Raw genomic sequence first — 14,154 nt, 5'->3', positions numbered from 1 at the left:
AAAGAAAAAAAAAATGAAATTTATGAGAAATCGGTGGCAAAGATGAGAAGCATGAACATAGGTACTTCTATGAGAAATTTGAAGTTGAACTTCGGGAAAGATGACAACAGAAAGAACCCGATTTTTCACTTTTATTGTGGTTTGGAAGGGCATGCGAGATGATGGCTTATCCTAGTTGAATTTAAGTTTCAAAAAGATCAATGGGGCTAAAGAAAATGGAAGATGAATAAAGTAAAATTGTGCGATTAAATAAAACTCAATGAGACGGTTCAGTAACTATAAATAAATATCAGTTTGAGTATACTTCCAAACTGTGGGAGAGACGAATTAAACAAAGATTTAAGCACAAGAATATCAAAAAATCAGTTTGGTCAAATTCCTAGGAGATGAACACTTGATTTATTTTGTTAAGCAATTGATTGAGGGAATGTATAATCCATACCTGGCATGAGACAATTGGGAGAAGACCAGCAATTTTTCAATCACAATAAGCTAACAATAAGGATCAGCACTGGTCTTGTCTTTTTACACTGGCTATAATAGCAAATTAATTGGGCATATTAAGAGCGAGTTATGATGTATGCTGACATATTTTGATTGATGTAACAAAAGAGTGTCAATGCCAACTCTGGAAGGATGCTATAAAATCAAATGGGTCTGAAAATTAGAGTAAATATATGGAAGGTAATTTTTATCAAAAACTGATAGTAAGAAAGGCAATGAAGGAATCAATTGATAGCCAAGAGAAAACACCCAAGAGACTGCTTCTGTTAACTAAGTTCTGCCATCCATGACGTGGGAGGTTAAAGAGGATTTAGCTAATGGACTTTGAATGGGATGGATGATAAGGATATGTGCTAGTGGATTGTTGTCTGACCGACAGTACCAGGGCATTGCCTCAACACTAAGTGATTAGATACAGCTTAAGCATCCTATAAGTAGACCGCTTATAATTTAAGCATGCAGTGTTTCAGTCTGAAGGTTGATTTGGGATGACCTACAGCCAAATGACATATTAAGAATATGTTTTCCAGGTTAAACATTACGCAAGGTCTGGCTGAATCAAGGATTTAGTTATCGGTATTCCAACCCGGATTGGATCAGTCAATTTTGCCTTTACTTTGCACCAAAAAATACACTTTTTTACAATTTTACCCCCATCCCGATACTGATACCCAATCCGGATTGGTCAGGTATCGGTATCATTGAGACCAACACTGATACAATACGGCAGATCCGATACCGATACTTAAAACCATGTGGTGAATAGACATACTAATTGAGCCCCAATGAGAATTGATGTGGCAATTCCTTTTGTCATATAGAAAGGATAAACTTTGGGTTGGTGTCACGTGAACTAGCCATGTTAGTAGGCAGTAATGTGGTCAATATGTGCACAAAGTTTGAGTGTCAACTCAGTTTTCAAGTGGTAGATATAGCAGCCATTCAGATAAGCTTCTACTTTTGATGCACATAGATACTCCCCTTTTCCAGCAAATTATCATACATATGCTTAATATTCTATATACTAGATTTTCCTCAAGTCACTACCTAAGATTGTCTAGGTGTTGCAAGAACTGAGGAAAATGTGGTACAAAAATCTATAATCCAGAACTGCAACCAGGGTACAAAACTCTATTATCAACCAGGCATGTTGAATACTTTACAACTGATGCATACCAACCAAACTGAAGAAAATTTTAGAAGATAGCTGTAAGACCTTAGACCAGCAATTCCTAAATCTTGTAGAATGGCTTGTAGAATGGCGGGCAATCAAGAAACAAAATTTTCATAAAATAGGACCAGTTGAGATGAGGATGTCTGGATGGAAGATTAGACAGGATAGAATCAAAAATCATTGCATTTGTGGGAACCAAGGGGTAGCACTAATTGGTGGTTCACTCAGGTACAAAAAATTGAATTGTTCATTTTGAAGGCTCAACAAGGACAAGAGGAAACAAAAATATGTGGGTTGAGATAGTGACAAAAGACAAAATTCATGACTTGACGGAGGGGATTGCCCAACTACATGGAAAATACTGGCTAAAGAGGATGCATAGCTGAAACCAAATAGTTGAAACAGGCTTAATTGAATCAAGTTTAGTTGAATCAATAGGCGATTCCTCCAAGGTTCAATCTGTTTCTCTAACAGTTTCATGATTCACAAGCCACCAGTTAACATCCAACAGTTTCTGAACAATAGAATTAAAGATATTAAGGATAACTGGTCAAATGTTTCAAGACATAAGTAGAATCATAGAATATTTATCAAGAAATTAATTCCAACAATTGAATGGCAAAAATCTAATAGTCTTTGTAAATTCAAAACTGGCTCTCATCTACTTCCGTTTAATTATGAGAGCTAAACAGCCTAAACTTAGATGTAGGATTCATTTGCAAATTAGTTATCCAATAAACTAATGCTAATGTTCGAAGTCAGAAGAATTATGGAGAAAATACGAAAGGAAGTGCTTGGAGGGGCTACCACAACGTGAAAAAACTGAATTATATCTCCATCTGATTCAATACGAGGCAGCTTCTCCATGTTTTCAGCAAAAACATTAACTGAAATCCCAGGACCTTGACATGATTCATCTACTATCTTTAGCCTACAGAAACAATCTGCAAAAAAATCCCATTGAGAAAGGCTCTATAAGAAACTCTATTAGTGATGAACTCGAAATAAGCATTCAATGGAAAAGGTTGACTTGATTTTATATAATCAGTCATACTCGATTTAAAAAAATAATAATAATAACATGGAATGGATTAAAAAATGAAACAAAGAATGCCATACTACACATAATTAGCAATAAGTACACAAATAACTAGCAATCAGTATCTATGGATTAAAAATATGGAATGCCGATATTGGCATCCAGCACTATTACCATTGTTTGTTAGGCAAGCCACGTCATTAACTCCAAGCCTTTGATTACTTCGCCTCTTATTACTGGTTACATCAACGCCATTATTCTTCACTTGTTTGTAGGATTTGAAATTTCGGTTTTGACCGAAACCTCGCACATTTTGGCTGCTGGATTTGTTCGACCATTCATGATCAAAATGCCATATTTTGGCACAAAACTTCGGGGAAATCCAAATTAAGCATCTCTAAACATAACGAAACCTTTAGATTGTACAATAATAAATCCAAAACGATAGTTTGGTTTTGGACCCTATGTTGCAGGTGTAAGCCATACCCTGCTGTATACCTTCTATAATATATCCTATTCCACAAATAACTTAGCATTTAACAAACAAAATCCAATTAAAACAACTCAAACATGCATTAGGATGAAGGAAAACCTTTTAAAAGTAATTTTTTTTTTTTGGGGTACAAAAAAGATAATTTAATAGTAAACTAAGGAAGTACTCAAGTACAGCTACTTCTCCAACTTCATGACTGCACCACATTGAAAAACAGGGAATCAAAACCTCCAGAAGTTGCATTGTTCTAATAATACACTATAGTCAAATACAACTTGGAATCTTGCTCAAATCCAGCAAATCGTCGATGTAGATGCATTTTATAGTCCCCAACACCTTGTTCCACCAAGAAAGGTAGATGATTAGGTCCGAATTCATTATTGTATTCTCATACTCCATTTAATAGTACACTTACAAGTAGTCAAGTAGAACTTGGAATCTTGCACAAATCGTCATTGTAGATGCTTCGCTGTTGTCCCTAACGCCTTTTGTTCCACCAAGAAATGTAGGTGATTTCGCCAAAAAACACCAACTTTGGGGTTTTCTTGGCTTTTCTCCCTCTTAGTGTCAAAACGCACAAAACTATCAAAATGGGTCGAAATTTCAAAATCATTTATTCGAAACATGGTATTTAAACTATCCGATTGTGTTGTTAACAGCCTACCAAAACAAAATTTCGACTAAAATGCCAAAATTTTGACCAACTCCTACACTTCTCTCGACTGAAGTTGAGTTATGAATCATACAAAATTTTGTTTTGACCTTTGTCGAAAATGAAAATTTTCATGAAATCTTGATGGTTTCAACCAAGATTTCGAACTATGCTTGTTTGTCCTATAATTGTCAAAGTGCCACTAAGAAATAAAATCTGGATTTCAAAAGCGAAGAAACAGTAATTTGGATTTTCTTTCATCAACAAAACGTCCATGATCTCCATGACCATAAACTAGATTATTCAAAGCATTAACTTTGAAAGAGCTACCTCATTGGCATCCTTTCCTCTTTTTTTTTTTTCTTTTTTTTTTTGGGTGGGCGGGGGGGGGGGGGGGGGGTGGGGGTGGGAATAAATAAGCTCAATTGGCATCAACAACAACAACAACAATCATAACCTTATCCCAACTGAATGGGATCGGCTACATGGATCTGATATGGGAAAAATAAAGTAAAGCAAAGAGAGGTTAAAAAGAAGAAACTTGGGAGATAACAGAAGAAGGTATAGGAGTATAGAAAGACGCATCATGGAAACATCTCTGCAACACAAGTCCTTGCTCTCCACGAAACTCTATCTGAAGTCATACTAAGGTCGAGCCCTACACTTTGCATATCGTTTCGGACCACTTCGTTAATAGTCATCTTTGGTCTACCCCTACCTTTTCTAGCTCCCTCCAAATGAATCTAGTCACTCTTCCTTACTGGGGCCTCCAAAGGTCTTTGTTGAATATGGTCATACCACCTCAATCGGCTCTCACGGAGTTTGTCTTGGATTGGTGCAACCCCCAAATCATCACTAATACGCTCATTCCTTACCCTATCTCTCCTGGTATTGTCACACGAGCCTCTCAACATTTTCATCTCCGCAACACTCAGTTTATTCAAAATACTCTTCTTAACTGCCCAACATTCCGCTCCATACGTCATAGTTGGGCGAATAACTATCTTGTAAAATTTTCCCTTGAGTTTAATAGGAATTCTTTTATCATATAACACTCCCGATGCACCTCGCCACCTCATCCACCCCACTTTAATTCTATGGGCAACATCATCCTTTATATCTCCCTCTTTGTCAATGATAGACCCCAAGTATTTAAAACAATCCCTCCGGGGTAATTCCTGTTCCCCAAGCTTCACCACTTCCTCCCATCCTCTAGAATGACTAAAAGGGCACATCATATATTCAGTCTTCGTTCTGCTCAACCTAAAACCTTTTGATTCCAAGCTCGATCTCCATAGCTCCAATTTAGTATTAATCTCATCCACAGTTTCATCAATCAACACAATATCATCAGCAAATAGCATACACCACGGAACCGAGTCTTGGATGTGCCTGGTTAGTTCATCCATAATGAGTACAAATAAATAAGGACTTAGAGCAAATCCTTGGTGTAACCCAATTGTGATTGGGAATTCGTTACATTGTCCCTCTGTCATTTTGACACTTGTCACTACTCCCTCGTACATGTCCTTGATTATATATACATAATTGATCTTACCTCTTCTCTTCTCTAGGACATGCCAAATTAGCTCCCTCGATACTTTAACATAAGCTTTCTCTAGGTCAATAAAGACCATATGGAGGTCTTTTCTGTGAGCTCTAAAAATTTTCATAAGCCTCCTTAGGAGGTAAATAGCTTCTGTTGTGGATCTTCCTAGCATAAAATAGAATTGGTTCTCCGATACCTTGGTTTCCTTTCTTAGGTGGACTTCAATAACATTTTCCCATGGTTTCATGATGTGGCTCATCAGTTTTATACCTCTATAGTTATTGCAGTTTTAGACGTCCCCTTTGTTCTTATAAATCGGAACCACAATGCTTCTCCTCCACTCATCCGGCATAGATTTTGTACTCAAAATTTTGTTAAACAACTTGATTAACCAAGTCACCCCATGTCCTCCCAAGCTCTTCCATACTTCGATTGGGATCTCATCCGGCCTCGTAGTCCTACCTATATTCATCCTTCACATGGCCTCTTTAACCTCGATTTCGCCAACTTGCAATAGATGTTCATCAGGTGTATTGGCTTCATGAGTATCCCCCTCCACATATGGGTTCAACTTCTCAATCACAGTATCTCCATTTAGTAGGTTACAAAAATAATCACCCCATCTCCTCATAATGTCCTCATTCCTAACCAACACTCTACCATTCTCACTTTTGATGCATCTGACATGGTCCAAATCCCTACTCATCCTTTCCCTTATCTTAGCTATCCTATTAATCTCTTTTTCTCCCTCTTTTGTATTAAGGTTTTCATATAGATCATCATATTTCTTTGCCTTAGCTTTCCCCACAATTTTCCTAGCCTCATTTCTAGCTTTGTGATATCTTGCTCTATCCTCAGGCTCGTTAGTCCTCTTTCAAGTCTTAAAACAATCCTTCTTAATCTTAATGGCGGCCTGGACCTCGTTGTTCCACCACCAAGTCTCTAGGAGTACGTCTTCCACCCTTTGTTAAACCTAAGACCTCTTTAGCCACCTCTTTAATGTTATTCGTCATTGCAATCCACATCTCGTTAGTATTTCCCATATAGTCCCACGTGCCTCGTTCGATCACTTTATCAAAAAAGGATTTTAGGGGCACTCCGCGTAGTCGCCTCCAATTTATTTTAGGGCATAAGTGCATCACCTTCTTATGTTGCCTCATACTAAACTGCATATCCATGACCCCCAGTCGATGTTGTGTCGTTAAACTCTCTCCTGGTATAACCTTACAATCTTTACAAAGCAGCCTGTCAGATCTTCTAGTAATAAAGAAGTCAATTTGGCTTGCATGCAATCCACCCTTATAAGTTACTAAATGCACTTCTTTTTTCTCAAAAAAAGTATTCGCAATGCAAAGGTCATATGCTATTGCAAAGTCCAACACTGAAGTCCCCTCTGCGTTCCTCTCCCCAACTCCATATCCTTCATGCACTTCTTTGTAGCCTCTACGATCCTTTCCCACATGGCCATTAAGTTCCCCCCAATAATAATTTTTTCCCCCTGATCGAGACCCTGCATCAGCTCCTCCATATGCTCCCAGAATTGTACCTTAACCCTGTCATCAAGCCCTGCTTGGGGCGCGTAAACGCAAACTATGTTAAAAATCTCATCCCTAAGTACCAGTTTAATGGCGAGAATCCTATCTCCAAGTCTCTTAACATCCACAACGACATTTTTAAAATCTTTGTCAACTACTATTCCCAATCCCCCTCTTCAACATTCATTTCCCAAGTACCATAGCTTGAAGTCGTCCAACCCCTTAGCTTTACTACCTTTCCATCTAGTTTCTTGGATACATGCAACATTAATCCTTCTTTGCCTCATAACATCAATCAACTCCATACTCTTACCCGTCAACGAACCAATGTTCCATGATGCAAATCTAAATTTGCACTTACCCACAAGATTAGAACCACAAGACATGTTATAAATGATAAAAGAGAAGGGTTAATTAATGTAGTAAAATAATCTAAATAGGATCCATGCAAGAGTGACTGGCTGGGTATAAATATATACGGTGCCGGCTGCCTACCTGAAGCACCAGTAGTAAGGATGCAAATATAGATATATAAATACTAGAATGAGTACAAGTCAGAAGTAAACATGCAACCCGTCAAACTCAATAGGCCAGCGTAACATAAACGATACTATCCTACTACAGCAAAACAGGCACACAACAACAAACGAATATGCTCACAGAAACACACATACAAAAGATATCAGATAGGGTGACTACAATAGAGAAGTAGTCAAATGTAGCAATAAGAAAGTACAGCAACTTCCCAAGACTAGGAAAATAAGAATAAAATAAAGAGGGAAAGTGTAAGAGGTGTCCCTTACTAATCAAACTATGGCGGCAAGGAAGCCAATCAGCACCCAACCCCGTCTGTTGTTGGCAACAGAGGTGTTGTGCAGCCTTTTTTTTTTTAGTAGGTATCGAGGAAGAGAAGTAGGTATGAGGAGGTGGGTAGCTGGAGGAGAAAAATGTCGTTGGTCAGTATAGATGGGGTAGAGAGGGAGAATCGTCAGGAAGGGTGGAGGGATAACCGGAGGGGCAATCAGTTGAGGTGGGAGAGGGCCAGGAGGGGAGGCTCGATGAAGAGAGGGGGATATTAAAAATGGAAGGAAGAAATCAGTAGCGGACGGCAAGGGCAGCAGTCAGGGTTCAGCTCTTACGGAGGCAATAGGGAGAGTCGGTAAAGACAAGATAAATTAGGAGAGAATTTAGGGGAGAAATTAGAAGAGAGGGGAATCGGTTGAGAATGAGGTAGGGTCAACGAAGGGGGAGAGTTGGTTGAGGGTAAAATAGGAACGAGAAGGAGGGGGAAACTGTAGAGACGGTCTGAGAAGGGAGTTTGGGGGAGGAAACAGTTGAGGAAAATCGGTAGAGAAAATAGGTGAGGGAGATCGGTGGAGCAAATAGAGGAGATAGATGATCGGAGATAGCAGTGAGGCAGCAGCGGAGAAGGGGAGGAGATGGGAGGAAATGGGGTAGCTTAGCTGTGATACCTACCTGCCTGGTTTAGTGCCCAACTTCTACCACCGCTGCCACTGCCGGAGACAGGACTGGGTTCAAGCACCGGCGATCAAGAGTTCCGAGAATCGTAAGTGTTCGCCGAGGTCACCGGTAGCCGTTATCGCAGACAGTTGCAGGTAGTCATTATCGCAGATACACAAAAAGTTGAGGCCAGTTCAGTCGGTGAGGCTCCAACAATTGCTCAATTGGCATCATTAACTAGAATCAGCATTGCAATTCAAATCAGTTGTTAACCAATAAAAAGGTGACACTTCGTAGACAAATCTGGTATGCCATCGTCATGGTATCATAATAAATTTATTAAGAATAAAAACTAATAACGATGAGAGCAGACTCTTGATGACAGGAAAAAAACCTAAGTAGGGCGGATTTAAGAGAAAAAACACCTATGACCTACCTCAGATTAGGTGAAAGATCCACCTAAAATCTAACAGGGAAATGGCTAGACAATATGTTTTCCCAAGCCAAATGATCCTTCCAACTGAAGATTATTAATGGAACACCACTTCGAGGATTCACCTGAGCAAGAAGAGACCTAAGGGATTGTCCTAACTTGATAGCTTTTATTAGGTTGTACTTTATCATTATATTAATAATCCTCTTATTTCAACAAGATAAACGAGTTCTAAGGATACGAATCTGAAGAATGGTTCCCCCTTCTCTTTTCCCTTGATGCTGATCAGCCCCAAGAGCATCAAGATAGGTACTCTAAAAAGTTCCAATGGACGTGGAACAAGCTGACTCAGAAGCAAAGCTCAGCCTTGCGGTTTTGAGTTAACTCAGTTTGAATCAGTTTTGGTTCAGCCAAGCCTTGAAGCTTGGATGTTTTCTGGTTCACCCAAAACCAGAACCGTGGGACACCTTTTAAATGTTTTATTAGTCTTGTTTATCTTTAATTAGTCACTTGTGGTAGTTGTATTAAATTCCACTTTGATAGAACTCTATTTTTATCACCTTTAAGTGTTTTATATAGTTAAAACTCCTCAATACCTCTCCCACAGTTTGGAGAGTTTTGTTTTCTTCTTACTTTAGTCTCCTGTTTAAGACATGTTTACTTCGTAGACTGGGACTCTAAAAACTCATCTCTATTCATATGAATATAAGGATACTGTTACCACATATCCTTTTCCTTCTTCCCCTTCAATCCTTTTGTTTCTATTTTTCATATCCTGCAGCAACTTGGTATCTGAGAAAGAATCAAATCACTTTTCTCCATCAAAGTTGCTTCTGGAAGAGCCCTTGAAGACTGTAAAATCGAGTGTCACAAAAGCCAAAACATTGTAGGCACAATTTCTCCCCTGAGGCTCGGTAATCTGGTGTCTTCTGCAGCCAGACTTCAACCCCAAGAAATCTGAGATCCAACCATCATCTCCAGTATAGATTTAGAGGAGTCAATTTCTATTCCAGACTTCACCTCTGTGGAAAATTCAGCCTGATTCATTGGCTGATTGGGTTCATTGGTTGTAAGTTACTATTTTGAATCATACTTTCTAATTTCAGAGTCTCCTGGATATCTGTTGATCCAACCATCAGACTTGGCAGCAATTTTGAGGTTCTATTCCACTCCCAGTACCCTACCCTCGATTGGGAGGTTTGTCCCCTCAGAGTTGGTTAGTTACTAATTCTGAGATTTATTCACTTTCTATTCTGCCGAGTGAGAAGGATGTTATACTGATCTGTCACTGTGACAGAATACATCCTTAGAAATATATTCACCATTAACAACACCCTTCTATTTTTGGTGATTGTCCATTAACTTACTGCTGGAACTGAGTGTTCAGACCCAACAGTTAGTCAGAATTCGGGATCCTACAGTAGACTAGGAAACCAGTGACCTAGCTCGATATTACTAGGTTAGCTTCACCACCAACCTAGTTTTCACCACCTACGAGCCTGCAAATGATTCACCACAGCAGCTATTCTCACAAGAGAGAAATTCTTCAAGCATCAAAATCATGGGCAGCTTGCACCTCTTTACTTATAATAACCAATCAATTACTACAAAGAATAGTAACCCTCCCATGCGTGGGGGTTAATTTGTTACCAAGCTCCTTCGGATCTCCAAGAAAAAGATCTCATGATATTACAAGAAAATAGAAACTTTCCTAAAATAAAAGGATGACTCTTAGTTGCTATTACTATATCTAAGAGTATACTACATAAACAACTGAATCAAAATAGAAGTTAAAATGACATAGTAACTAATATAACTTGCAGTAACTGAACATGTCAGAAACATGCGTCCTTGCAATCGGCCAAAAAGATCCTCCAAAACCTGTGGGCCAATGTCTACACATAGGCTCTTTATGGGCCTAGGTTATAACCAGCATACGGGCCATGCATGGGCCTGAATATAATAGTCATGGCCATAGTTGTCAAGGCGCCGAGGTGAACCAAGGCGGTGGAGGGTTGTCTAAGTGCTTAGGCGAGAAGGCGCACGCCTTGAGGCGAACAAGGCGACCAATTGTTATTTTTTATTTTTCCTATTTTCTAACATTATTTAGTAAGCTATATAAACCTTGTATCATAAAAATCAAGATTAAGCAACATCAAGTCATTAAAAATCAACATTTAGCCATATTAAATCATAAAAAATTAACATTAAGTCATATTAAGTTATAAAAAATCAAAATTTAGAGAAATGCTCTGATTCTATAATAAGTTTGACTGGTCAAATGATATTATTTTTACATGAGACTATTTGTATCAGTTATAATATAAAACCAACTTTCCAATAAGTCTAAGATTACTTAAATCTAAGTTGTAATGACAAAGTTATGCTCCAGTCAAACTTATTTTTAAGTGCGCGAATGCTGTTAAAATCGCCTGAATGAAAATAATTTTATGAATATCAAAACAAAAAATTGTTGCTGAAGCACATTTAGATACTGATAATCCTCAAACACCTAATCAAAATCAACACTCAACTGAACCATCAGCTGCTTCAAACAATAGAGGTGTTCGCACCATTATAGGATCCATTTACCTATGTCGGAAGAAGTTGATGCATCAGAGCATGACCTTCTTGAACTTTGGTAAACAGGAGGGGGTGCTTGTCAGTTAAACCGAATGGAAACTAATCCGTCTAAGTCTTGGGAAATAGAACGGATACTGGTGTAAGAAATTTGAGGGGGAATTGCAGTCGTTTGCAGCTGCCATTCCTCAGGGAAAGTAATGTCTTCCCAATGACAAAGTTTTGGATAAACAATGTGGCCCTGAATACAATCAGTTTCAAGGTAAAGGGTTTGGCCTTTTGAAGATGTTCGTTTGGCACGAGGTTGGACAAATTTCATAGCTTTGTATTTTATGCAATAGTTAATGGAAATTGGAATGGTTCCATGCATTGGTTTAGTCTTATCCAAAAGAAAAATGGAATTCTTCCTCACCAAAGTAAGGTTTCTTGGTCACTTAATCGAGAAGGGTACCCTCACCCCTATTGATCGTGCCATTCCTTTTGGTGAAAAATTCCCTGATCAAATCCTTGAGAAAACCCAATTACAAAGATTCTTAGGAAGCTTAAATTACGTTCGTGATTTTCTTTCCCAAATCAGTAAGATTGTCGAAACTTTATACCTTCGGCTTAAAAAGAAACCAACTCCCTGGTCTTCTCTGGTATCTGGAATTCTGCTAAGAAGAATTACAGTACCATAAAAAATGGAAATCTTATCAATTGTTCTTTGCATACAAAAGTTTCAAAATGCATTATTAAATAAACCATTTTTAGTTCGTGTTGATTGTAGCGCAGCTAAATATGTTTTACAAAATGATGTTTCAAACCTTACATCAAAACAAATTTTTGCCCGATGGCAAGCTTTATTATCAATTTTTGAATTTCAAATAGAATATATTAAAGGAGAATCCAATTCTATCCCTGACTTTCTTACCCGTGAATTCCTATAGGGCCAGACTCTTCAAATCAACCTCATCAGGATGGCTCCCCCTAAGGAGTCCACCTCCTCAAATTCTGTTGTCAAAACCAAATCCAGCTATGGTGCCTCTGCAGCCTCTGCTGCACCATCTAACCAAATAGTCACTCGAAGCCAATCCCAGATGGCCACTACAAATAAGCCCTATTCCCATGCTGTGGTTGTTTCCTCAGCCGCTGGTCCCCTCCAAACTACAAATAAGGTTGGCTCTAGCCTGTAAACTACTCAAGCCAAACCTCTTCAAACAGCCCAAGGCTCCAAACTCAAAAGCCAATACCATGAAAAGCTATGCAAGGAAGACCTCTTCACTATTGAAGAGCCCCTGTTCAAATATGCCGACTCTCCTATCATTTTGGCCCAACAAATTTTCTACAAAGGGTGGCATCATCATTCCCCCTCTTCTGCAAAAAATCAAGAATTCTGCAAATATATTCTCGTAGAAACTGACTCTGTCAGATTCAAACTCAATTATGACAGAAATGACCAAACACTGGTTACACATACAACTGTAACCATCTGCAAAATCCTTTCTCTCCAAGATTGGGGTACTCATCCCCTTAATACAAGAAGTTTTTCAAATACCTTTTCTCCACAAAATTTTCATATTTTGATTACCAGGACGCCTAGTTCAAAGCTTTCTGCTTCCAAAACAGAATTAACCGCCACTCTTGGTTCTTCTGTTTTGAGTACAGATTTAATAACCAAACTCCCCTCTGGTTTCCCAAATGGTGGGATCAATATGGTCCTATGGTTGAGATCCTCCCACCACAAATCCAAGAATCCTTCCAAATATTTTGTCAAAATACAAACCCCCAACCTCACCAACCTGACCTTCTCCGGTTCTTTCTCCACTGCCGATTGGCATAGATACTGTTCTGGGAATACCAAATTTATGATTACCAGGTACCTGACTGGATTGCTCCAATTCTTTGCCGGTCTTTCAATGTCAAATGGTGGGATAACTCTGACGTCTCCAAATGTGAAAAGACGTCCCTCATCAAAAGCCTCACAGGTCGCACACCTGTTCCAACAATCCAAAGTACATCAAAGTCAAGCATCAAAAGTGAAAAGGAAGCCCTTCTGGCCCATTTAGCTGAGCTCGGTTCCGACTCTGAAGGTGAAGCAGGCTCCAGTGATGGTGCATACAATCTCAAATCCATCAAAGGTTCCATTCTTGCCCACGAGCTCTGCTATGGGCAAGATCCATATGAGGATGACCCTGATTACGAGCCTGCCAGCTCTAAGGCATCCTCCTCCAGCAAATTCAAAGAAGTAACCTCTCGAAGATCTCGACGGGCTACCAAATCAAAATCTTCATCGGCCAAACCCTAGTTTGGTCTATAACGTCTTCTAGGACGGTCATAAACTAAGCCGACTGGTGTAGTCGTAAAACCACACCTAGTCAAATAACCTCGGACGACCTATTAAGGAAAGGAGGTATTGTTACTATCCCAGGTCAAAGGACAATCCAGCCATTATCCGGCTCAAACAAATAGGATACAAACCCCTTGATCAAACCAATACGGAGAACAGTGTCCCTGACACGTGGAATGCCGTGGTAAGATCATTGAAGATTCCAATTCATCTGTCAACAACAACTCCAAGCAAAGATTCCAAATCATTTGTTGACAACAACTCTAACTTTCGGCGCCAACAGTTCCAAGATTGTCGGCAGTAACTGTTCACTCCAAAATACAAATTCAAGTGCACAGTGTCGAATAGTACCTAATTTGGTACAGTACCATATGAAACCCAAATGTCATCCAAACCCACATGTAATTC

The 14,154-nt window shown here is 39.0% G+C and overlaps 1 protein-coding gene across 1 annotated transcript in view; it reads right to left on the bottom strand.

Moving 5' to 3' along the window:
- Positions 1 to 2,235: 2,235 nt before the first annotated feature.
- Positions 2,236 to 14,154, bottom strand: part of LOC122064026 (protection of telomeres protein 1c) — a 29,074-nt gene continuing 17,155 nt past the window's right edge. Inside the window, exon 2 of the mRNA XM_042627723.1 lies at positions 2,236 to 2,622. Within this exon, the coding sequence (XP_042483657.1) occupies positions 2,402 to 2,622 (221 nt within the window). The 3' untranslated portion in view covers positions 2,236 to 2,401. The remainder of the gene's footprint in view (positions 2,623 to 14,154) is intronic.

The sequence above is a fragment of the Macadamia integrifolia genome, unplaced genomic scaffold (assembly GCF_013358625.1).
Source record: "Macadamia integrifolia cultivar HAES 741 unplaced genomic scaffold, SCU_Mint_v3 scaffold151, whole genome shotgun sequence".
NCBI lineage: Eukaryota > Viridiplantae > Streptophyta > Magnoliopsida > Proteales > Proteaceae > Macadamia > Macadamia integrifolia.
The sequence above is the reverse complement of the archived record's forward strand: the minus strand, read 5'-3'. Positions and strand labels throughout refer to the sequence as shown.